The sequence below is a fragment of the Perognathus longimembris genome, chromosome 22 (assembly GCF_023159225.1).
Source record: "Perognathus longimembris pacificus isolate PPM17 chromosome 22, ASM2315922v1, whole genome shotgun sequence".
NCBI lineage: Eukaryota > Metazoa > Chordata > Mammalia > Rodentia > Heteromyidae > Perognathus > Perognathus longimembris.
The window spans coordinates 24,306,158-24,333,436 of NC_063182.1; the positions used below are offsets into that span (position 1 = coordinate 24,306,158).

General features: G+C 36.3%; 1 protein-coding gene and 1 long non-coding RNA gene across 12 annotated transcripts in view; one reads left to right on the forward strand and one right to left on the reverse strand.

Moving 5' to 3' along the window:
- Nucleotides 1-356: 356 nt before the first annotated feature.
- LOC125339908 lies at nt 357-15,664 on the forward strand. Its single transcript, XR_007208654.1, has 3 exons — nt 357-1,982; nt 4,395-4,548; nt 15,488-15,664. It is a non-coding gene; the product is annotated as an uncharacterized LOC125339908 (long non-coding RNA).
- Nucleotides 5,846-27,279, reverse strand: part of Mctp1 (multiple C2 and transmembrane domain containing 1) — a 346,766-nt gene continuing 325,332 nt past the window's right edge. For all 11 annotated transcript variants that reach the window (XM_048331271.1, XM_048331270.1, XM_048331275.1 and 8 more), the window contains 4 exons: nt 15,666-15,775; nt 11,622-11,731; nt 9,157-9,254; nt 5,846-7,765 (listed from right to left, as the gene is read on the reverse strand). In XM_048331271.1, coding sequence (XP_048187228.1) covers nt 7,694-7,765; nt 9,157-9,254; nt 11,622-11,731; nt 15,666-15,775 — 390 coding nt within the window. In that variant the 3' untranslated portion in view covers nt 5,846-7,693. The remainder of the gene's footprint in view (nt 7,766-9,156; nt 9,255-11,621; nt 11,732-15,665; nt 15,776-27,279) is intronic.

Below are 27,279 nucleotides of genomic sequence, written 5' to 3' on the forward strand. Positions count from 1 at the left end.
TTGCTTCTCCACTCCTCTGTCCCCAAGTGTGATAGTCCATTTGAAGAAACTCATTTTTCTTAAAGTGGTGGCAGATAAAAGATCTTAGTTTGTTGTCAGTGGCTCACATTTTCAAGGTTAGGTCCACAGTGGTTTATGATAGAACTCTGGGTAAATTTTTCTTTTTTTTTTTTTTAAAGTTTTTATTATAAAACTGATGTACAGAGAGGTTACAGTTTCATACGTTAGGCATTGGATACATTTCTTGTACTGTTTGTTACCTTGTCCCTCATACCCCCCTCCCCCCTCTCCCTTCCCCCCCTGCGGTGTTCAGTTCACTTATTGGGTAAATTTTTCTAATTGCCAGAATTGTTTGATTTGCGATCATTTTGTTTTTGTTTTAGGGAAGGTACATCTTAGTTATGTAGCTTTGCCTTAAAGATGCTTTTTTTGCTCTGTATTGTCTCTTTTATGACAGTTATTGAGCAGTTACATAGAATTTAGTAAAATTATAATGTATTTTAAAGGACTTTCTAGGTAATTGTAGTGACAAAATTGTAAAGAAGAAAACTGGACAAAAGGATAAGGAAACAGGAATTGATCAGGACATGAGGAGGTGGACATACTGGCTGATTTCTATCATCCTGGCAAGGCCAGAGAATAAGGTTGAGATTCAAGGGTAGCCTGAGCAAAAGTTCCTAAGACCTTTGTTTTGGTGGTGTGTGCCTGTCATCCTAGCAACTTCAGGAGTGTGAATAAGAGGGTCCCTGTCCAGGCTGGCCCAGACAAAAATCAAGACTTTACTGGAAAAAAAGACAGGACCTGAAGACCCTGAATTTAAACCCTCATACTGTCAATAATAAAGAAATTAAGGTAGAAAAAATTTCTAAGTGCTATTTAATATAGTTATATCAGTGAAGGGATTCAGCCTAATCCGGTATCAAGAATGAACTATTTTTGTAAAAATACGAATATTTTTAAAAACTAAAGGAAGAGTCTAGCTAGTATTAGGTAAAAGATTCATTTTTAATTGAATGAAAAGTTTCAATGGTATAAATATAGGCTGTTTTGTTAAAAAAGAAAAACAAAAGTATCCCCAAGGTTAGGTAGGTCTCTTTGTCTTAATTCTTTCCCATCATTTCAGCTCTTTTAAACTTTTAAAAAATATTTTATTTACTACTCAGACATTTTTGGGAGAAGTGGACTTTTAAGGAGGTTGAAAGCCATTAACTAGTGGTTCCGTTAAATAAAAAAAAATTATTTAAGTGTAATTCAAATTATTCTAAATTATTTAGAGCATTGTAAATAAATGTGGTAGTATTTCCTTTCATTTTTTTTGTTTTGTTTTGTTTTGCTTAAGTGTCTCATATCATAGCTTGAACTTTAACCTGTAGCTCCAGGTTGCATAAAACTCACTATTATCATGCCTCTGCCTGTTTTAAGTGCTAGGATTCCCACGCCTAGCTACAAAGGTTTTTTTTGTATATGATTTGTATTTGTTTATAATAATAGTAAGAATTATTTTTAAAGTGGTACTCCTTGTCTGAGACTCTTGAAATGTTTTGAACATTGTTTTATTTAAGCTTTTTCACTGGATTTTTAAAAGACAAAGCTTTAAAATACTCAATTTTTCTTCAGTATGGAATGTAATTAAAATACAATTAATGTTTAACATACATCTCAAATACATTTGAACTGTCTGCTGCTTGGAAAGTGCATATGAGTAATCATAGTTACTTTCTGATAAGCTTTCTGTAGACTCATTTGCAGCTACCTGAGAACTTCACTCATGTTTGGGTGCGGAGTCAGAAGTCAGTACTCTTTAGTGTTCTTTATTGCTAAAGATTAAGATTTTCATGTGAAATCGCATCACTTATTTTTACTTTTCTGATTTTAGAAATTCTGAAGGAAGCTTAAGAGAAGTGGAGCTGTGGGTCAGTTTAAGAATTAGGTGTTCTCTGAGAAGTCTTTTCATATTTAACCCAACAACAGAGGGTGAAATGGTAAGATTAAATAACTATATTTTTCAAAGGTTGTTCCTAACTTCCTTTGAAGGGAGTTCGCTACTGTGATATTAAGAACTTTTTCTTCTTCATCCTTGATCTTGGGGGGGAAAATTCATGGTATGACTTACTGTTTACAACAGAAATGCCAATAGAAACAGCTGTCTAGTGAGAGAATTGAGATTTTCTTAGCATTGCTCTCCAGGAGCATACTGTTCTGCAACTCTCATGTGAATACTTGGAAAATGGCTTCTTGTTTTAGATACTATTTTAAGGTAGTGCAGCTCAAAGCAGTATATACATACACTGGATACCTATATTGTAAATACAATACACTAATGAGTATGTTTAGGTGGGATGATTTCTAGGCTGTTTGTCAGAGTTGTCCTAGAGACCAAGTACATGTGTAATTTTGGATTAGCATCACAGTGCATAGGAACCAGTTGTTGTTGTATACCAGGTCATCCTATAAGAGTCAGTGTGTTTGGCTTCTGGTTAAATTACTAAGTACAAAACCTGTCATGGGGGGCTGGGGATATGGCCTAGTGGCAAGAGCACTTGCCTTGTATACATGAAGCCCTGGGTTCGATTCCCCATCACCACATATATAGAAAGTGGCCAGAAGTGGCGCTGTGGCTCAAGTGGCAGAGTGCTAGCCTTGAGCAAAAAGAAGCCAGGGACAGTGCTCAGGCCCTGAGTCCAAGGCCCAGGACTGGCCAAAAAAAAAAAAAAACTGTCATGGTCCATGCCCTGAAAAAGTTTACTTTTTCCCCTATATGTCTTAGAAGGATTTTTTTTTTTTTTTTGCCAGTTCTGGGGCTTGAACTGAGGGCCTGAGCACTGTCCTTGAACTTTTACCCAAGGCTAACACTCTACCACTTGAGCCACAGCACAACTTCCGGCTTTTTTTCTGTCTATATGGTACTGAGGAATCGAACTCAGGGCTTCATGCATGGTAGGCAAGCACTGTACCACTAAGCCACATTCCCAGTCCCTAGAAGGAAAGTTTAAATGATCACAAATTTCAACTAAAATGGACATCTCTCATTAATCTATCTTAAAACTTCAGGTAATGCATAGTATTTGACTTTTCTGAGTAGGTTCTTGTGGATTTATGAGGTCGTTCTATGTAGAGAAATTGATGTTTGCAATTGTTCCAGCACAAAGTAAGAGATAGGTATACCACTAAGTTTGGTCAGAAATTTGTGTCATAAAATATATTTTCCCCATATAATAGCAACTAGAAACGTCTACATTGATTCTGACATATGTTTTTCCTTATACAATTATAAGAAATGTAAGTTGTATTGTTCCAGTTGGGTAATAATAGCTTTAAGAATTTCTGAAATTGAGACAGATACTGGCATTTCCTTCCCTTTGACTCGTCTGTGGTCCAGCTATCTGTTCAGTAATGAGTAACTGTTGTCTCAGGTGTCTCCAGTAATGCAAAAGACAATTAAGAATGGCTGTAGCCAAGTGTGTTCCTTTCTATATGACTTTAGCTTTTCCTCCAAATCTGTCATCATTTGAATCCTGGCAAAATAAAAATACAGCTTGATTCAAGCAAATTTGAAGCTTGCCCTTTGACCAGATTGTGTCTATATTATCTTTCCTCACTAGTAGCAGCAGCTCTCCTCCACAGGTTTCAGGATCTTCCCAAATGCAGTCCTCCTGAGAAAATGAGATTTTCTTGTTGCTCACAAACTCAGTTTGACTACTCCTTTCCTCTCGAAGAAACACTAAAAAGTCTACCCGGGCACAAAGAGTCTACTGAAACTGTAGCATAGCTACTTACTAAAATATTTAAGTTTAACACTATTAATTGACTAGTGTAGAACAGCAGTGCCATGTTACTTTTTAAGGAAAAGGAGTCATCATTTTTCAGTGACATTTGAAGACAAAACCAACATGTAAAACCTTTAAGGCTTAGATCTGAGGACTGAGGTTGAAAGCCAAACAGGCAGGAAAGTCTGTGAGACTTATCTACAATCAACCACTGAGAAAAAGCCAGAAGTGGTGCTGTGGCTCAAGTGGTAGAATGCTAGCCTTGAGCAAGAAGAAACTTAAGGATAGTACCCAGTCCCAGAGTTGAAGCCCTAGGTCTGACAAAGAAAAACTCCTAAGACTGTGTCTTTAAAACATATTTTTGCATATATTAGTTGTTCATTTTGGGGTGTTGTTTTGGTTTTTTTTTTGGCTTAGAATGTGAAAGAAGGGTGTGCCCGATTGCATATTTATAGTTTGATTTTTGTAGCATTTTCTTTTTGGTTTTTAACCCAGATCCCCTCAGGACAGCACAAATAGAAACATTGCATTGCTGATTTCTACATTATGTAAGTAAGTTGGACATGTATTTATTTGTGCAGTGTTCTACATAATAAGATATTTTTCTTGATATTTCTTGAACCTCAGAGATTCAGCTGGAATAAATCTTGATCGTTAATTGCCACTGTATAAATTACCACCATGTGAATGTAGAAACTAGAAGAGTGAGAAGAATTTTTTCTTTGCTGATGTCTTCCTATTATCCTGAGAAAGAATTACAAATGAAAGGAATGACAGTATTGTAAGTATTCATTACATTATTTTTATGTGGTTTTAATTCATACTCAACCAAGCTGTTACAAAAGTCTGACTAGATACTCTAATCAAACCAATTAATAAATCAAACAAATTATCTTTATGTATGCACATTAGACATTTAAAGCCCCAATTAAACACATACTAATTTAACAACACCAGAGGCCATTCCAAAAAAGTGTAATGGTAGCTATTTCCATGTATTTCTAGAACATCAAGTACCTCACACTTTTAATTTTATTGCTAAATACAAAATTTATAGCATAGATGATCTAAATAAGTTTATAAACTATATAACTTGAATAAGTTTTGCTAATTCAAAAGTAGGTTCTTTTCAGCTTTAGAGCTCTTTGGATATTGAAATTAAAGTATTAAAAACAAAAACTGTTGTCTCTGGATAAAAAGTATACTACTGGGCTTTTGTGCATTTTAAATGCAGAATAAAAGTCCTGTATAAGTTGCTATCAGAAATATGTCCATTAAATTTGGCTCTCATTCTTCAATTCCAGGTTTGGCTTTAATATATAATAGCCATTGCTTTTGACAGCTATATAATAGGTCCTCAATAAATAATATCACAAAGCAAAGTCATTTATAAAACTTTCCATACTCATATTGTTCTAGTGATAGTGGTCCAATTCTCAGAACTTAACATTGTACTTTTTGTTCTTTTTGGTACTGTCCTACATGCAAATTTTTCTTTTATAGATGGGGGGAAAGTTAAAATATGAACAACTATGGATGGCTTACGGATTAACACAATTAATAGTTATAGAAATTTGGAATATAAATATAGGTGATGACTTTAAATGAATTTACGACTCAAAGATCCTGAAGATGATGATTCAGCATCCCATCTCTTAACATCAGTTTCTCAAAACCCAAGACTTCTAAGCACTTCTTAAAACAAAAGTGCACCTATATGAGAAAATTAAAATTCTATCAGATAAAGTCTGATAATCATTTTCATGTTTCAAGCTATTCTTACTATCTCGACTTCACTGGATGCCTTACCACTCCAGAGTTCTATGTAATAAGCAAGCTTTCAGGAAAAGCCTTGGTTGTTCAAACCAAGTACATACTTCTCTAAGTATCCTTTATAGGAATATGCACGTTGTTAAATAGAAAAAGTCAATACCCTAAAGATTAAGAAAAGTGAGGGGATAAAGTTGGGAAGGGTGGGTGCGAATGTTGAAAGCTGTGACATTGATCAAGACATGCTATATTCATAAACTGCTTTTTGAATGTCAACTCCTTTGTACAGCTACTTAGAAATTAAAATAACCTCTCTGTACATCACCTTTATAATTTAAAAAAAAAGTCAAAATGCATACAATTCCCCATGTGGGGGAGAAAAAACAGTACTGATTATACGTAATTTTTTTCTTTTGTATTTAATGCAATGAATATGTAGTCAACATTACTATTAAACTAAACATCTGTAATTCAGTACAAGGAAACAAATTAGTCAACCGTTAATGGTTACTATCCACATCTGAGGTTGCAGAATATCAGCCGTACAAAAATCTGAGCAGACATTGTCAACACAGGACACAAGATATAATCAAAGCTTAATCCAAAACACATTATCTCCTCAATAAACATTAGTAACAGCTTCATGAACTAATATGTTTTTGCAACAAACAGTGATAATATGCAGATGTACGCATGTCATTTTTAAACATGATGCAATATTCTCTATCTGTAGAAAGGGAATTATTTAATTGACATTCTTTCTAGCATTGTGTATAAATAGATCAAAATAGTTCTATTTTAGGAAATAGTATTTAACAACATATCTCTAAAATAAAAATACTTTAAAAATCAGCTTTGATGAGATGTAAAGAATCTTTTTAGATTGACACGTATTTCTTGCTTTGTTGCTTTCTACTTTTCTCTATTTTCCAGCATTAAGCCCACCTCCACCCTAGGTTATTAATAAAGTAGTGCAAAACATTATCTGTAGCAGTTTCAAATGAGTTTAATCCCCGAGCAAGTCAGTGAAGGAAGACATTGTCACCAAATTATTTCTTCCTTCAGAGGTTATGTTCCCTTGATACAAAAGCTGTAAGTCTTGGGATTGTAATGTTTAAGTATAGATTCTATGGTAAGTGCTGAATTGTTTTTAATATAACCCCACATAAGCAGTTTTTCTTACAAAACAATATTTCATGCATTCATATTATCAAGAATGATTATGACTTTTTTCATAAATGAATGTAATGAAATGTTGTCATAGCACATTGCATTCTCCTCTTTTTACACAAAAAACAAAATTTGAAGTATGCATTAAAGCATTTTAGTAACCTAATAAGACAGTAGGTACTTTTTTCCTGGAACCCTTGAGTATTAAATATTTTAAGCTGCACGAAAGTATAATTTACCAAAAGCAATATGGGGTTAGTTTGCTACTATGTATGACAACTGAATTGGTTGGCTAATTCAGTATAAATTAAAGTAGTGGTAGATACAAAAATTCAGATAGGCAATCACTTATAAACCTGGCAGTATTAACGTTATGTAGTCCTGGAGAGATTTTAAGGTTTTAGATGGAATGATAGAAGGCTTATTAAGTTTCCGTTACAGGATCTCAGATTATCTTGAGGGGGTAAATATACCTGAATTTATTAGCTTAAAAACCAGCCTAATCACACGTAAGTAATTTGCACAGCAGTGAAAGTCAGGATCTAAGTTAATTTGAGATGTATCCATGATTACAGCTTTGGGATTTCCCCTTTTTGAATATAAAACATAGAAAACAGCAATGGATTTTCAGATAAAAAATAGTGACTTAAAAAAAAAGTCTAAAATGAAATTAACGATTTGTGTAGATTTAATCATACCACAAACAAAAACGTGTGTCTTCCAGTGTTATTACCCTTACAGTTCTTTCTCTGAGATATTATCCTTAGCTAACAAGGCTTTCAAAGTGTACTAGCAATACCTTTATCAATTCTGTATAATGTAAGTATATTTTCAAAGACATAGGCCTTTTGTACACTATTTATAAATTCTCAATCATGATAAAAAGGCAAAATAAATACAAAGCAGAAAGGAAATTCTGCCGATGCTGAAGGCTTTTTCTTTTATCTTTCCAAACAGATGCTGGTCTCCTCGGTTCTGGGAGCTGGCTAGCCAGGATTGTTTTTCTTCCTTTTATATGGGCTATGAGAAGGATCTGGTTTCAGTTCTTGGTATTGCACCTGTTTAAACAGAGTTCAGAGCAAGACTGGTCAGGTGGCCACTTTCTGGGGAAGTTGACAAGCAAAGGAATGAAAGACTGCTTGGGGGGAAAGTACTCTCTCTTGAGACTGAATGGGATCTCCAGCTGGGATGCAGAAAACAATAGAATGATAGAGCAAGAACCAGAAGGGAAAACCTGCCAAAAATTTCATGGATCCCTGATGTGAACTTAGTGCTGGAGTCTTAATTAACCATAACATTACATTAAAAGAAAAATTATCTCAATCTCATTTTGAAGGACCAGACAATGATTCTACATTTTCTTGGTTGAATAATTATATCCATTCAGCCTACTGTTAGGTTGTAGTAATACCATTTTCATTTCTTTTCATTACTTCATAATGTTTTTTTTATAAAAACACTTTCTTACTCTATTTGGTTGATGGTAGGCTTTAACCTCAAACTATTTTTAACATAAGCCCTAGTATTAAAAAAGTAGCTTCTTCCTCTTCTACCTCATTGCTAAATTATCTGCATACATTTTTAAATTTTTGTGATATGGACAAAATAGTTCGTTTAAAAAAATGGTTTTTTTTTTAGGGCTTGAGCTCAAGGCCTGGGCACTGTCTCTGAACTTCTTTTGCTCAAGCTAGCACTCCACCACTTGAGCCACAGCACCACTTCTTGCTTTTTCTGTTTATGTGGAATCAAACCCAGGACTTATGCATGCTAGGCAAGCCCTCTACCACAAAGCCACATTCCCACGCCATGGTTTCTTTCTTAAAACCCAAATCTACCAGGTGTTATTTATCATCTAATTATATTCCTATTCTCAGTGAACACTGGTGGCTCATGCCTGTAATATTAGCTACTCAGGAGGCTGAGATCTCAGGATCATGGTTCCAAGGCCAGCCTGGACAGAAAAGTTCATGAGACTCTATCTCCAATTAGCCACCAGAAAACCAGAAATGGCTCAAAAGTGGTAGTGCATTAATAACCTTGAGCAAAAGAGCTCAGGGACAGCACCCAGGCCCTGAGTTCAAACCCCATAACTGAAAAAATGAAATAAAAAATTATTTACATTCCTATTCTCTTTCAGGTGAGGAAGATGTTCTTTCCAGCTGACTTTAACTTAGAGGAGGATTCTCCCCGAGATTACTGGTAGGTTTTATTGGTATCTAAATCTACTTAGTTTCCCAGAGGAACAGATAAACAGAATACTGGTAGCTTTTTCATATAATCTACTCTCATTCTTAGTTATTTGAAAGTTTTTCCTGATTGCTAAAATCTGCTACAAGCTGTATTAACTTACCTGGCTCCTCTAAAGCCTTTTACATTAAAAGGATTTAGAAGGTAAAATTCAGTGCCACACTACATAAAAATAACAATAGTAATAATGAAACCTACATACCACTTGTACATCTGAAGGAACTCTGGAAAGGAAGTCAAGTAGTTCATTGTTATCAATTGCATACGGGCTCCGAAGCTTTTTTGTAAATTTATTGATGCCTAAAAAAAAGTGATAGGTCAAATATTACTGAGATCCATAGTTTGGGGGTATACAAAGCACATTTCTGGGGGAAAAAAATGTGACTGACTGCTCTGAAGATCTAGATTGTACGTAGGTTTATTGAGAAACCCAAGGTTTCCTCCTTCCCCTCTGTCTACCCCGTCTCCTACCATTCTGTCCCTTTCTCTGCTCAGCTGCTGCTTTTTCTCTTTGCATTTTAGTAGCTCCTTCCCATCAGGCAAGGCTATTTGAGTGGAAGCAATATTTGCTTTTTAGAGTTCAGAAGACACATTTTTTTTCCTGTTTTAGTGAAGTCTGTCTACATTTTTAGATTCAAATTGTTTAGGCAAGAATAACTTTTTTGGGGGGGGGAGGGAAGGCGCGTGACTGTTATATATAAATGCTTATTATAATACAAATGTTCTCATAACCCCTGACTTATTTTCAAACCTGTAATGAAAGTAATGATTCGTCTCTTTGAAAAGATAACAACATTGGTTGAAAAAACTGAGGCATAATCCAGAGCCTTTTGGCTCTTGACGTAGTTCATGGTATCTGTCTCCCCATCTAAGTACGACTTAGGTCTTTTCTGGACAGTCGTTCAGCAGTCACCTACCACTGAAGTAATACTGTTCTTGTTTCATTGCTGTTTCATTTCATCTAATGAAACAAGATATATTTTTAAGACAGATAGCCTAGTGAGGCCACTGCAGATTACACGGCCAGATATCTGTAGTGGGCTCTGAGAACCTGGGGAGGGGCGTCTGCCACCTATTACAGGAGATAGCTCAGCAAATCTAACCCGAAGTATTTAGGTGATACTCAGTACCCTAATTCATCAAAACAGCATTGGCTTTAAATGTCAGAGAAAGGAATGAGAGGTAAGTGAAAATCCATAGTTGTAGAAATTAGGAAAGAAAAATAATCACCAATAAATGTATCTATAGATAGTAATGAGAAGACAGTCCTGCTCAAGATGGGCCAAAGAGAAATAGAAGTCCTAACTGCAGACCTTACCTCACTTAATTCTAGTATATTTCTTTTCTTTTTCTTTTTTTTTTTTTTTTTTTTTTTTGGCCAGTCCTGGGCCTTGGACTGAGGGCCTGAGCACTGTCCCTGGCTTCCTTTTGCTCAAGGCTAGCACTCTGCCACCTGAGCCACAGCGCCCCTTCTGGCCGTTTTCCATATATGTGGTGCTGGGGAATCGAACCTAGGGCTTCATGTATGGGAGGCAAGCTCTCTTGCCACTAGGCCATATCCCCAGCCCCTCTAGTATATTTCTTTAAAAGCCTTGTAAAGAACAAAATTTTCCCTTTGATATTCACTTTCTGCCTAAATATTTGTTCCTGAAGATCCATTTTTATTCTTCGCATTTTCTTACATTTTCTTTAGAAATCTTTGTATGCAGACAAGTAGAGAATTTTTCTACCCAATCTTATTTATATCAATAATGATGTATTTATATGTTCATAAATCTTAAAGACTGAATCTTGGACCTTTCCAAACTAAGAATTTTTCAAAGAAATGGAAATAAAACCATGTGAGAATAAGAATTGTAGGCATTTAGCAAAGTTGCATCTAAAATTACCTTTAAAGGTAGGTTTCTGTAGAAGCATTCTTCTTTATGTTTGTTGGGGTTTTTTTTGTTTGTTTTTGCCAGTCCTGGGGTTTGAACTCAGGGCCTGAGCACTGTCCCTGGCTTCTTTTTGCTCAAGGCTAGCACTCTGCCACAGCACCACTTCTGGCTTTTTTCTATATATGTGGTGCCGAGGAATCAAACCCAGGGCTTCATGTATACCAGGCAAGCACTCTACCACTAGGCCATATTCCCAGGCCGGAAGCATTCTTAATTAGCAGGGTTTTTGTTGTTGTTGTTTTGGTCCCTAAGGAGCCTGTAAATATCAACAACCCTTTTCCTGAATCCTAAATGTGACCTTTTAAGTAAGGAGTGGATTAGTACTATGTTTACATAGACTTCCACAAGATAAAGTACTACACCACAAACCATATTGTCTTAAAACACACCATATAGATCAAAATGCCTCTGTTTGTGTGTATAAGTGGTGAAAATAAATCAGAGTGATATCTAGACAAAAGCAATACTTTGATATATGAAGAATCTGCACAACTACATGTTTATAGTATGATGGAGCCTAGGGTAGGGTGCCAGATAAGAAAAATACAACTTGAAAGTAGGCCTAAATCTTTATGCTGTTGTGATTTTTAACTGACCTGTCTCTTTTCATCATGGAAGAGCTACATGACCATAAATACAAGAAAGTACTGGCAGTATAACTCATCCCTTAAAAAATAGTTTATTCTTAGCGGCTGCAACAGTTTATAGTAAAGAAAAAGGTCTTACTTACCCCAGACAAGGACAATGTATCTCAGTGGGATGAAGTACAGGATGACTGTGAACACACAGAGGGCTACAATGGCCAGCCAGCTTAAGAATGGAACAGTCCAGTTGAAAGTACTGAATGAAAAATTAACACATCAGGGATCCGAGCACTTCACACCTTTCCTCAAACAAAGATTAAAATAACTGTGATACTGACTGACTTGGGACCTAGTTAATTTGCATTCCTCTCTAGAGTAAAAGCCAATTATAGTAGACTGTCAGAGGACACAGGTTACTCACAAGCTCTTCAGTTCCCAAGTATAGCATCTGATAGCATTGCACTGCTTTGGTGCCTTCCAAATGGTATTAAAAAACAAACAAACACGTTTTTCTACTGCTAAAATGAGTACCTACCATTAAAAATGTATACAGTGGAATGTCTCAAGACCTACCATTCAGTCATCTACACATTCTCAGTATCCCCCACACTGGGAATGCTTCCAGTAATTTTTCTGAGCATTCAAATTGTACAACTCTGTGTAAGCCCTCTGAATTTTAGATGTCATTTAAGGACTCACTTCCTACTCAGCCTTGTTTCACATGAAACTGGAAATGAGAAAAGGAGGACAAAGAAGTTAGTCTAGTACAACTAAACTTGCTAACATTGCCTTTCTTCCCAGAAATGTATGGGTAATTAAAAATGAAGTCAGCATTGCTTACTCTTTTCCATGTATACTTCTGGCATAGGAGAATTTCAGTATGTAGTGGATTTGTGGGAGAAATTGTCAAGGGAGTTCAAGCCAGGAAAGCATGAGTAATAGCAGGGCAGGATCTGTCTGTAGTTTGCTGTACTGGTGGTGAGTGAAAATGTGAAGGGCTGGGCAAGAGTAGGCTACCACACAGTATTGGCAGTAATTTAGTAACAAGCACAGAACCAAGGTCAAGGAGAACAGAAGCAGTGGAGTCACAAAAAGATAGTAGTAAGGAAATGGAAATGCACAATAATTTAGTGGAACAAAAAGAAAAATGGAAACAATAATGATGAGGTAGAGAATCAGAAATATGGAAAATGAAAGTCATTTAAACCTTTTTTTTGTAAAAGTTCTGTGATTAATCTGAGATCATTTTTAGGAGAGATATAACAAAATTACATATGAATAGAAATGACTGGAGCCTCCAGTAGGTGAATACATAAATCATGGCACACCATGGCATTCTTTGAAATCTTAATGTTAACTACCAAAGAGAAACTAACATATTATGTTGACGGACTCAGCATGACAATTTAATGAAAAGAGCCTCTTGGCTAGCAGGTTTTGAGCACAGTTTCAAAGCCTTGATTTTTTTATATGACTTCTGTTGCATCAACCTCTACTTCTCTGTTTTTTTCCTCTGTAATATGAGAAGAGCTTTCCACCTATATTCACATAATCAAAGGTCACCTTATAGCTAGGCTTACAATTCTAGCCACAGAGGAAGTCAGAAGTAGGAGAACACAAATTTTTAGGCCAGCCTTGGCTAAGTGCAGGAGACCTTAAGAATAGAAGAAAGGCTGGGGACATTGCTCAAGTGATAGAGCACTTGAAGGCCCTTGATTCAGTCCCAAGTCTAAAGGGGAAAGAAAACAAAAACGTAACAAAGGTGTTTCTACTAGGAGGATTGTAAAGTATGACATTTCTTAGACCAAGGCATTAAGAAGGGCTCCAAAGACACAAGAAAAATATCAAATTGTACATGGTGCAGATAAATGTTCATGTTTAATTTTGTTTTCCTTATAGTCATTTGGAGTAGGGTGTGTTCTGGACAAGCTTGATTAAAAAAAAAAAGACTGCTAAGAAATTTTCTTCACAAACTGAGACTCAGCATAGTACTTAAGAGTTCCTTAACTTTATGATAAAGGGCTTATTTTGGTGTTTGGTCAGCTGCCTTACTAGAAAAAAAAATGTTCTTAGTAGAGATCCATATTTGAGTCTCTGATTTTCATGTTTTCAGTAACCCTTCCAGTCAGGTTTTTTTCTCTTTTCTATCCTTCCTTGGAAGCTTAAGCTGGCCTCAAGCTCACAATCCTTCTGCCTCTTCTTCCTATGTGAAGGGATCACTGATAATTATCACCATACCCAGCTTTTCTGTATTTGATCCTTCTCTTACAGACAGCATCATTACCTTGTAACTGTCAGCAAATGAATCACACTCTCATTGATGGTTCTTCCCTTGCTTTTTTCCTGCTCTTGGTGCAACTACAAGGCTAAGAGTCTACTTGCTTTCCTGTGGCTCAGGTCAGAGATATCCATCACACTAGTCTATGTGTAAAGACATTTCAATCAGAAAACCTTCCTTCTGGGCAGCCCCACTGAAGGACCCCCTGTGCTCTTTATTCCTGTTGGAAGGATAAATGGTAAAGAATCCTTCCCATGTAGCTAACTTTAGGTAGAAAAGGCTTGTCCTTTTTCTTTTCCACACTCTGCATTATGAAATCTGAATCTGGAAAATGGTCTTCTTTCCCAAAAGAGTTCTGGAATGATTAGTAACAAGATGTGGTGTTTATAATAGAGTTTTGATTTTTCTGCTTATAGACTGCATCTGAATCTGTTCTCTTGATAGATGTGCTTTTGAATTTCACTTTTTTTTTTATTGTTGTGCAGAAGAAATGTTGCCTACAGGACTCACTAGATGTTACTATGACTCTATCTTAGCATGGCAAATTCTATAAAACCAGAGTTTCCCCAAGATGTCTAACCACCAGGACCCAGCCTTATCCTTCAGCTGGCCATCATATTTTGTAGCCAAACATCTGTTCTGAAACATCCGCAGTTACAAAGTTGTCTTTTCTCATTCAGGCATTCATTAGCATACATTGTAGCCCCAGAGAACTATCCTAAAGTTAGGGCTTCATACTGTACTTAGGGATAAAGTGGGGGGGGGGGGGGAGGACCATTCTTGGAGATACAAATAACACAAAGGAGAAAAGACATAGGAATGTATATTTCTTTACAAGCCAAAGACTGAGTTGCTTAGAGGCACATTTGAGAATGAGAAGGGAAGCTGTTCTCTCTAACGTAATAGAAAAATGTGAAAACTCAGCACACATGCATATGTGAAAATGTATTAAATAAAAAATTATGCAACATAAAATGCATTATCCCTTACAATGTGAAAGGCGCCGGATGAATGACTCTTACCTTTGGTTTAAATAATGTATCCCTTTCAAATTTGTGTATGTCTTACATTTAGGACTTGGTTGTGAATGATAAGCAATGCATAGATATATGAAACTAGAAAAAAAAGGTGATTTTTCCAGATAAACAACATCCTGCTTTGAATAGGTCATTAGGAATTATTATATAGGCCAGTTTTCACATATCCCCAACTCATAATCAATTATAAATCCACCTTTTTGTAAGCAAACAATGGTTTTCATTGATCAAGATGCATTGTATTCATAAACTGCTTTGTTAGAAACTTAAACAAAATTATAAAAAATAAATGCTTTTAAAAAGTACTAGTATAAACAAAACTTAAAATAGAGCACAATGTAAGATTAAGAAACTGTCTTGATTTTGCATTAAATTTCAGCATTTTTAAAAATTAAGGAAAGGAGATTCTATTTTTATTGTAAAAATTTGGTGATTTCTAAATGCTAAAACAATTGGCTTATTTCAGCTGTTTGAAAAATTTAAGGAGTATTGCAAGTAGTACGAATTCTGTAAAAACTTGATCAAAATAGAACTAAAATGAAAGTATCTGATTACCTGAAAACCTTGTTCAGTTTGCTTTTTTCTTTCTATTTCTTTTTAAGAGCAGAGTCTTTTACTGTGAAAATGTGCTAAAATTTAGGACAGTGTTATTTCTTCAGTGCTAACTTCTTTCCAACCAATATGTTCTACATTTCAGGGAGTAAATTGACAGAACTTCCATAAAACCAAAGCGTGGCAGAAAGAAAGTAAATACTGATGAAACTATAGATCACCCAAGGGTATCTCCTTCCAAAAAGAATGTGGCGTTTCACTCTGAGAAACAAGTGGACACCCCGTCCATAGAACGCCAAAGCTTGTACATCCGCATAACTTACTTTTTTATCCTTTCACCCAAGGAAGCCACTTCATCTAGGATGTTCTGGACACTGACACATACCTCTTGGATGGCATAGATTTTATTTATAAATCCCTTTTTTTCACTGTCCTAAAATGAAATAAGAAGTTCTTATGAGTAAAAGTATTCATAAGTGCTTGGATTCTTTAGTTGTCCCTTTCTTATAGTTTTAAACTTTTTTTCTCTGTAAATGTGTAAAAGGGATGATTGGAACTTATGAAAATTTCAAAATAAGGATCAGGAAGAAAGATAACTAGCATTATAGACCAGCGTTATATACATGAGAATTGTATTGACCTTGAGTTCTGTTACTCTTACTACAATGAGCAGAAGCGTCATGGGAATTGGAGGGCCAGGTGGGAAAGAAAATATGTGAGAATTACCAAAGTTGGTGTTTGCACTGAGGTAGGACCCACCATGAACCTAGCTCTGCAGTCCTAAATTTTTTAGCCCATGACCCACAGATGTAAATTTGGTTTGTGGCTCCAGATATTTCAACAGCAGAAAATGCTGGGTTCTATGAGAGTACCTGTGAGCCATTCAAACAAAACAATTACAAGGACATCTGAAATCAGTTAAGGAGACACTCTTAGACACACACATGCCCTGATCTCCCTCTTAAAAGTAATACTTTCCTATGTTACATAGTAGCATATACATCAAGAGTCTAAGCATTTCCCCTCTTTTTGTACTTGGTTCATTTTAAAACTGCTCAATTTAAACAAAACTTTGGTGCTTCGAGGAGTAGGGGAGTTGGGATTACCCTAACGCATCCAGAAAAATGGTATGAACCTAGGAAATAAATGTACATATTTTGTAATTTTAGACCCAGAGGAAGAACTAGTGGTGGCCTTTCACAACTGAAAATTCTGCTTACTAGCCTGGCATCACAGGCACTTGCCTAGGCTGTTGGATGGAGACCATCCAACCCTGATTCCATGACTCCATTCCTCCATGCCAACTTGAATATCTATGGAAATGTAGATCCAATTTCATTACATCTTTTGAAAACTTGTCTACTATGCCAGAACACTTGAGACCTCATGTGGCAGTCAGTGCTTGCTGAACGCAGCCAGGAAGCTAGAATAATAATGTCATGTTGCACATTTACATACTTTCATTTCAGAAGAGTTGAGAGCACTTATACACTGTGAACACTTGGCCACCCAAAAACCAAGCCAGCGTGAAGCATAGATGTACCTGCATCTGCCAAGGGACAATGTGGTACACTGGACCAAGGGCACATGGACCATACTTAATCTAGTACATCAATTACTTTGAGCATTTTAGGGAGATTACCAAAACAGTTTGTCAGTGTGGCAGATGAAATACAAACCTCTCTTCACAGGGTAGGAAATAACTAGCTACTTGCATTATCTTAAAGTCACATGACCATGATAAACTTAGATGCATCCATTCCTATTTTATTTCCTTTCCATTTAATCAAACATTAATTTTACTTATGTGATTGTACACTTTGAAATTAAATGAATAGTGGTACTGCATGGTTCTTTTAATAACTACAAAGACGCTTTGCATGGCCCTTAGTGTTATTTTTGTTTGTTTGTTTGTTTGTTTTGCCAGTCCTGGGGCTTGGACTCAGGGCCTGGGCACTCTCCCTGAGCTTCTTTTGCTCAAGGCTAGCACTCTGCCACTTGAGCCACAGCTCTACTTCTGGCCTTTTTTTTTTTCTATATATGTTGTGCTGGGGAGTTGAACCCAGGGCTTCATGTATACAAGGCGAGCACTCTTGCCACTAGGCCATATTCCCAGAACCCCTTAGTGTTCTTAAGCACTGCTAAATTCTATGTCTGTGAAGCATTAATTATGGATTCTATACATAGCAAAGTGAATTAGTGGACTTGGAGGGAGGGATGTCAGAGTTGGTAAAATACATGCTTAGAATGTACATGGCCCTGGGTTCAATCTCTAGCACCAAAAAAGGGTGGAGGGGAGGAAGGAAAAAAACAAAACGAAAATCATACTGGTTGTACAATGAAAAGTCCATTGTGAATAAGGTCTTTCTAGGTCAAAATTGTGTTATTCTTTCACAATGACAAAATGTATAACATATTAGGTATAATCTTAAGAAATTTCCAAAATCTATGAGAATGGATACTGTATTTCTATATTACACTACTGAATAGAAAAGTTTTTCTTCCCGTTAAATACATAGGTTTAATTTGGTTTCAAGCAAATATTACCATTCGGAGTGGGCTGAAATGGGGAAAATTAGGTGTGCTTTTAAAAATTGTAAAGAATATTACTATAATCAATAACTTTTTGTACAAGAGAAATGAGAAAGCATTTAGTAGACCAGGTGCTGAATTAAAATGAGATGTGCACATTGAGAGAGTTGACATCATAAGACACCATCGCAGAGTAAGAAGTATTATGTTACTCGGCAATTGTATTTACTACTTGGAGAGTATTATGTTACAATCTATTTGAGATAACCAGAATTCTGGTTACCTCAGATAACTCCAAAAACAACCCAGATTTATTTTTAAAAGAAGTTAAAAATGAATCATAACATGCAGGTGTTTTACTAACTTTGTACTAGGAAAACATCTTGAACACACAAGTATTGGTAGCAATGGTTACATGAAATTAAAAACTTACTATGTCAAAGATTTATTTTAACCACAGCTGGAGCTGGGATGTAGCTCAGGGTTATAATGTACAATCATTTATTGGAATTTTTTTAAAAGGCTAAGTGGGAAAAAATGTTTAAGAAACATGCCAAATGATGGGATGTTACTTCTAATGTAGTTAATAATTACATACAAAATTATTTACAGATGTAAATATACATTTTCAGATACTAATTGTTTCTAATTTTTAACAAAATCATTAACATACTAAGTGGAATTAATTATAAAACCAAAGCATTTAACGGGTGCCAGTGACTCAAGTGTGTAATCCTAGGTTCTCAGCGGGCTGAGATCCAAAGAATCATGGTTTAGAGCCAGTCTGAGCAGATATAGCCTCAACATTCTATCAATCTGCAAGCTGACCATCAAAAACAGCTGGAGTCTGTGGTAGAGAGCCAGCTGAAAAAGCTCAAGGCTCCAAGTTCAAACTCTCCCACCAGAAAAAAAAAAAAAAGGGTGGGGGGGAGAGGGCTAGCAAAATATTTCTGATCAAATAGAACTAAAAATAAGTTTGAAGCCGGGCACTGGTAGCTCAAGTCTGTAATCCTAGCTACTCAAGAGGCTGAGATCTGAGACTCAAGGTTCAAAGCCAGCCTAGGCAGAAAAGTCCCCAATAAACTATTAAAAAAAATGGAAGTGGTGCGTGGATCAAGTGGTAGAGTGCTAGCCTTGTGCACAAAGAGGCTCAGGGGCAGCTTCCAGGCCCTGGCTTCTAGCCCCACAACTGACAACAAAATAAAAAATAAATTGGATATGTATTCTAACTTATTTTTTAAATAGTGTTGGGGAAAATGCAAAGGAATGTGTCAAGATAGGTAATGGAATCAACTCCATACTTTCTTGTAATGATTCAAAATCTGCAATATGTTTTATAATTAGAATATTTCCCCATCAAAAAGGAGTATTAAATGAATTAGAACTTAGTAAACATGATTTTACTTTTGGTTTATGTTTTTATCACCATCTTACTTTCTGAAAAATTGATATAGAAATGCTAATAAAACATTGCTCTGAGTTCAAGTCCCAGTACTGACCCAAAAAAATGAAACAAAGAACTGAAAAATTATAAAGACGACTGTTTAGTTTTGGAACTGAAATGGAGGAGGTTCTGGTTCTAGGGGTATAGTTCCAGCCTTAAGTATAAAAGCTAAGGCTCTGAATTCAAACCCCAGTTCAAACAAACACATGCACATACATTGTAAAGTGCTTTTTATATAGCTCATTGGCAACTACCTCACTATTTTTCCCTAGAAAGCTTTGACTGGGGCTGGAACTGGCCCATTTTAGAGTCTATCCACAATATTATGACCCCCCCTCTCCTATCCAGGACAGTCTCAATACCTGTCCAAGAATCACAGCAAGATAAAGAGGAAAAAAGCTAAATAGAAATGTAGGCAGTATGACCTAGTCTTGAGGTTCATCATGCAGCAAGAAAATTAAATCTAGAAATTCTATTCATCGGTGGAAATTGAAAGGTATGGTAGAAACCATTACAGGTTTTGTTTATTGTGGGTGAATGGGAGGGGGTCGGTCGTTTTTAATGCTGGTACAGGGCTTCAACTCAGGACTTCCTGTTTTTTTCACTCAATGCTGTCAAACTACCACTTGAGCCACCATTACACTTCTGGATTTTTACTGGTTACGTCTAGATAAGAGTCTCAGATTTATCTGCCCAGACTGACTTTGAACCTCAGATCTCAGCCTCCCTGATAGCTAGGATTACAGGCTTGGGCCGTGGGGGCCTGGCTCAGAACCGACTGTTTAAGGTCAACAGTGTGATGCACGGACATTAAGAACAGACCTGCATTAACAGAATGTGTCATTTAAGCTCAGTACAAAGAACTTTTAGTAGCTACTATAAAATTCTAAGTGTCGTTGTGTAAGATTATTGGCTAAGATCCTTTCACAGTCAGGTTACTCTTAATTTTATTTAGTTCTTTACCTGTCCCAGCCCAGATGCCCCTCCTGTACCTTTAGCCACCAGGAGCTGCTTTATCTGTGATGTCAAAATTTGGGGGAGCAAAGCAAAAATTTTATTTTAAAATCTTTCATCAGATTCTATACTCCTCTACTGTGGTCTCCAACCAATGTAGTAATTACTCTTTATATACAGTATATGACCCAGAACTGCAGTGGGTAATGGAATTGCTCTGTGTTGCATTCCAATATTTCATACTTTTCCCCTAATGTTCAATACTTTATTAGTAGAGAATAAATTGGTACATTTCTTTTATTGTCGTTTTGCTTTCCTTTATAAACCAGCATGGATGAAAGAAATAGCTTAGGGTAGTTAATCATCCAAAGGCTAGGTAATGACACTGCTTTCTTTAAAAAAAAAAAAAGTATTATTATGATTTCTCTTGAACATGAAAAACCTACCCAGAAAAATAGCTGTAGCTGTAAATCTGAATCATTATAACAATATGATATTTATATTGCACAACTACAAATGATTCTATGCAGTTTTCCCACATTTTTATTAGCACATATTAGTTGGCCAAGGGGGGAGGGGTCACTGACATATCCATATGTCCGTATATGTGTACAATGTACCTAGATCACTTACCCCTCTCTCATTGCTACCCAGTCTCAACAGATTATATTGTTCCATGTGTAAATCTCAAAAGAAGGACAAATGTCTAATAGATCGATGAAGAAATATTTTCCATCAATGGCCATTCAGGATGTTCAAGACCAAATGGCACTGAGATTTCATCTCACTTGAGTCAAAATGGCCAGAGAGAAGAACACAAACAATAAATGCTAATGAGGATGTCAAGAGGCAGGGAAAGAACTCCTATGTTTGTTGTAAGGAATGTAAATTAGTTCAACCACTAGGGAAATCAGCATGGAGGGTTCTCAAAAAAAAACTGAAAGTGGAACTAACATAAAGCCTAGTCTTTCTAGACTTTTTTTTTTTTTTTTGCAAGTACCCAGGCATGAACTAAAGGCCTCAAGCTTGCTTGACTGGTGCTCTACCACTTGAGCCACTCATCTAGCCCAACTTTTGTTGGTTATTTTGAAGATGGATTCTTGTGAACTTTTCTGTCCTGACTGGCCTTGAACCCACAATTCTCTGGATCCCAGCCTAGTGAGTAGGCTTACAGCTGTAAGCTACCAGCACCCAGCTAACTCTACTATAGCTTGTTTGTGTAGCTTTAAATAATCCACAAAACATCAACTACAACTGTGATTATGTAATATCTGCCTATTATCACCTATTCAAATTAAGATTCTCCTCAAAATTGCAGCTACTTTATATATTAAGATGTTTAGAATAATCTGAAGACACTAAAGAATAGGTACCAAATATGTGCCCTATATGTTTAGTTGTTTAACTGTAAGAACAAAATGACATATGCACCACTGAGACTATGTTCTGAATAGGACAGTAGAAGGCAAAATAATAGCTAAGAGCAATGTGTACTTTGGGATTGCTTTGCATGACCTACTCCATCCTTCCACAATCATTAGTTTAGGGACCCCATTTAAGTCACTGTCAATCCTGCCGGCATTGTGGGAAGTTGATCTGCTGAAACATACGTGCTGTGTTGGTCATAGTTAGCAGGTATTTACTATATCCTTGTTCCAAATATTGCTATTTTATAAAATTATAGTTTCAATGCTTGAGAGCAACTTAAGAATGAAAACGGAGCCAAAATAGCAAATATAAAACAGAACTGTGCCAACAAGCCAGGGTATTATGGTCACATTATTTCCTAGAAGAAGTATTCAAATCTGAGATATCTCAAAGAGCTAATCTAAATCATATTTTTCTTTCCTTAAAATCTTTCTACATCACCTCTACACAATGGCCATTGATAAGATTGATATTCACTGAGACAAAATTCCTTTACTATTGAGTACATACAATTCTTAGGTAGACAAGTATAACTTCACATGCCATTAAATCTATAATTGTGTTTGCAAAGTGTTTCCTGGGATTTTTTGGTCTGCTGCTGTTTTGTTTTGTTTTTTAGTACATTCCATATACTGCCAGTCAGTTCTATACCTCTAACATAAAGAAAATATATTAGATATAGGCTGAATAAAGGCACACAAAGTGATCAAATATTTTCTATGCCAACATTACTTCTTTTTCAAATATAGAAAAGTTCATTTTAGTCTGAAATCTAGAGTAGTGAAATTTTCACAGAAAGCAGGTTGGCAACTCAGAATCCCTTGGCTACTGAATCTTATCTACATGTCTTACTCAGTTATATGTATCCAATCTTACCCTGTTTGCTGGTTAGCTTCACTCTTTTCCTAATACTAACTCTAAAAAAAAAAAAGGATCTTCTATTGTTGCCGTTATGTTTAATGTACTCGGTTAATTTCTTTTGGCGTAACCCCTGTGCTCACTGTATATGATTTTGGTATACTGGATATTGTGTATATATATATATATGTATATATATACACACATATATATCTGTATATATATATATATATGCTTATCTGAACTAGGGAAGGGAAAGAAAAATGAGGAAGGTGTAACAAATAAGACAAGAAATGTACTCACTACCTTGTTATGTAACTGTTCACCCTCTGTACATCACCTTGTCAATAAAATGTAATTTAAAAAATAGGGATCCTCTATTGAGACACTGAATATTCAGAGAGATATTTAAAGTTAGAAGGATAAACATTTAAAAAGTATATTTTCTCTTAAAGCAATAATTCTTCATAACATCTGTTTTTCAGAACTAAAATAATTCATATGAAGTTCCTAGTATGATGCCTGGTACAAATAAACTATAAGATGCAGTAAGATTATGGGTAAAATTATTTAAGAAAAAGAATTCAAATTATTTGTATTCATTTTGGCTTATATTAAGACCATTTTTGAAGTATTCTTCTTTATTTGACCCATTGCCTAAGTTTTCCCCAATACTTCTATCACAATCTCTGCTCTGCATTTTTGGTGTGGCTTGGTATTTATTCCCATCTGGATGTGGAATTGTAAAAATGGCATCTGAGAAGAAAGATCATCTGTTCATAGTATTCCTTACCCACTGAAAGTTTGATGTCATTTATAGGCCACTGGCCATATTCATGCAACACACATGCCATTTATCATGTGCATCACATGATTTTACCTGTCAGTGCTTACGTGAGTAAAGCTGCCTCTTACAGTGAGTGATTTGCTCTATGAATTTCATAGATGATCCAAGGCTAGAATTACTCTAAAATAATGGGATCTCTGTTGCCAATCTACTTTCTGATTTTACTTAGCACAGTTTTGCTCAACAACCTCTACTACTGAGCTACATTCTCAGCTGATGGGCACAGTTAAAGATAAATGATACATACATACATATATGTGTGTGCATATATCTATATACATGTGTACATGGTAGGAGATCCTCAATTTTTTCTTAACCATTTCCCTTTTTTGTTTTTTAATCCAGTCCTGGGGCTTGGGACTCAGGGCCTGAGCACTGTCCCTGGCTTCTTTTTGCTCAAGGCTGTCTACCACTCTACCACTTGAGCCACAGCACCACAGGCTTTTTCTATATATGTGGTACTGAGGAATCGAACCCAGGGCTTCATGTATGTGAGGCAAGCACTATACCATTAGGCCATATTCCCAGCCCAACCATTTCCTTTTTAAAGATATGTGGTTTTTTTTTTGTATATAAAGGATTAAAAAATTCATGAGATGTTTTGTAAGGCATTTTATATTCATCTTCCTTCTTAAGATGGCAGGGGAAGGGGTTGCCCCACTTTAGAAGTAAAGAGAAGATTGGAGAAAGCTAAGCTAACATTAGGTAAAAAGAATTTCTAGCACTGTAACTCATCACTCATGATTGAAATTTGCCTTCTTTTGGGTGATTGCTAAAAAACCATTGAGTTGAATATCTTTTTTTTTCCTACTACATTGTTTTAGATATTTGAACCTGGCCCTTCCCATAAAGTAATCTTAGTTATAATCAAATTGTGTGAAAAAAGAACCATATTAGTTTTATAAAAACAATGCTCTTTTGTGACATTTCCAAAACCAAGTAAGAATTATTTTGTAAAATCTGCAGGCTATTTTTCTTTACAAATATTTTATAAGACAAAAACTTGTACCTTTCTGGAAAAGCACATCTGTTGTAAATTACTCCTTTACAGAAGAGACAGAATCACCATCCCTTCTCCCATCTGAGCTTAAAAGAGATTTGTTGACATATTCTAAGGCCAGCATAGACAAAACAGCACAGGAAAGAGGAGGTGGTCAGCAGGACCAGGGTTCAGCTTTGCTTAAACTAATTCCACATGCCCCATGAACCATTAGCTGTTTTTTATTTCCTGCTCTAAAGATCTCTAGTGAAAATAATCTGGGGTAGAGAAAAGCTGCACTTATTATTTTTTTCCTCAACAAGATGCTGTGTTAGCAAATAGAACATATGAGCCACCTTCAGCAAACCAAGGTCTTTAATAATCCATTTTTCAAACACTACTGGTATTTCCTTTCCAAACAAAGATGGACTGTGACTGGAATCAATTTCATCATTTGTATGGTTGCAATTGCCAAGTTTCTGGAAATAATCGCCATTTAAATACTGGATAATATTTTTTATATGAAGTCAACAACAGTTTTATTGCTATTTAATTTCCATGATTTGTTTGCTATAGATATCAGTATTCTGAAAACATGATGTTTGAGGGTAGAGAAAAGTCTTAAGAACAAATCAGGACAAAAGCAATGTTGAAGTGTTAATAGCCTGAATTGAATCCACTAAACAAAGGAAATTAACATTAAGGAAAAAATGATTTGCTCCACCTTTTATGGCTTTCTCCCCTAATTCAATAAAAACAGAGGAGATGTCGGCACAAATAAAGGGTGTGGCCAATCTTGAGGGAGCTAGGCCATCTTTCTCTATTGATGCCACAGGTATCACATACTTGAATAACACCTGAGCACTCCAAGAGATGCTGTTGATGTATGTATAGGTCTATCTCTTGCATTCCTTCCTTATTGCAGACTAAATCACTAAAACAGACTCATTCTGAGGTCGGCATGCAAAAAACACCAAAGGATTACTTTGTCTAAGGCCAACATTGGTTTATTTGGCTATGTGAATGATGGCCTTTCAATTAATGTGGGGCCAGGTCAAGGGCAGAGATGGAAAAGGCGACATGGGAATATGAAAAAGGGTCTCAAAGTCTCAAGCTGTGAACTTGTGGTTATGGTAGGATAAAATAAATTACTGTAGTTTGAGTGACTAGTATCGTCTAAAATGCTCATGTGTTGCAGGCTTGGTCACCAGCTGGTGAAACCAGTCATTGAGAGATGATTAGACCATGAGAATTATAACTTCACCAATCCACTGATGGATTCAAACTTCTATGACATTTGGGAGAAGTAGGGCCTAGTTGGAGGAAGTAGTTGGAAGCACCCTAATGGTGCTGTTGAAGAAAATCCTGTACTTGGTTGCTCGCTGTCCCTCATTCCTGATCCAGAAGAGAAAAATAACTTTGCTTTGTCACATCCTTCTGTGATGTTCTGCCTCACCGTGGCCCAGGAACAACAGAGCCAGCCAACCATGACCTCTGATATCATGAACCCAAATCATTCCTCCTTTAGGTTGTTGCAGGCTTTGATCACACTGATGAAGAGCTGACTAACACCGGAATGGTATTTTATGTATTTGCGCTTAGAATTCCTATATTTAAAAGTAGGATGGGGCCTGGATTGAGGCTACAGTACAGTTCACTGGCTTTGTTCAAATCAGACAGCTAAATGTTGGAAACTTGAATCCTATTGGGCTTAATACAAACTATGGGAACTTAGTCTAACTAACCTACAAATACTCAGTTTTCCCATCAGAGACAATGTCTACCTAGCAGTGTCAATTACTAAATTATGTGTAACAATGGCATATTAGATATTATACAAATATTGCTTTCTATCCACTAATGTTTTCTTCCCAAAGGGTAATATTTCTATTTTTTGTTTCCTCTACCTCTGCCCTTGTCTCATTTCTTTCCCTCCCTTTTCTTTTTTCCTAGAATCTGTATGTAGAGCTCTGCTTTCCATTTCTTTAATTCATACACCTCCCTCTTGAGCAATGTCTAGTCAAATATCTTGTTCTTTATTTAACAGACATTGAATGGCAATAGTTTGAGGCACTTTCATAGACTCTGGGATACACTGAAAAGATAGCACCAAACAAATATAAACAAACAAGAAAAATAGTAGTGTTCCTTAGAAAGTAGAAAAGTAGAATGACCAGACCTCATCTAGATGTTCCGGAGCGAGATCCAGTGGTCAAGGAGAATGCTCTTAGGATAAGCTTGATAGTTGAGAACTATTTTGTCCAGGAGAATGCAAACTACTCTAGGCATTTCCAAGAAAAAGGTGATAGAAGAATGAAGAATCAAACGCAGAATGGCAGACTTTGTTCATGCAGGAAGCCAATACCAGAGGCAGGAGATGTTACTGAAGATAGATGTTAGACCACACAGACTGTCTATCAGCAGGAGTCAGAGACATGGAGGGCTTAGCAGCAGCATTTGAAATGATAGAGGGATTTACCTGGAGGCTAAAATCCAGAGGAGTTCCAACCAACTAGTCACTACTGTAAAATATCCCCAGAAGCAAGGAGAGATACTGAGAGGTGCCATTTTCCCTTTTCTCCTCCTTCCAATGCCTCTCATTAGCCAAATGCTCCCTCCCACCCCCAGGAGGGGATTACAGGAGAAGGGTAGGTAGGGACAAAGTGCAAAGCACACTGCTTGACTGGAGGAGCTAAAGCATGCCTGAGCATAATGGTCAGTAAAGGAATATGGGAAGAATGACATAGGAAAGTATCAGAGAAGCAGGCCACCCCACAGAGGGGTGATGTAAACCAATTATGAGTGGGGGTTTAAGTTCTCAGTTTAATGGGAAACGATTGGAATGTTTCTACCAAGAGACAGCAATCTAAGATCTAGTTTGCATTTTAAAAAGAT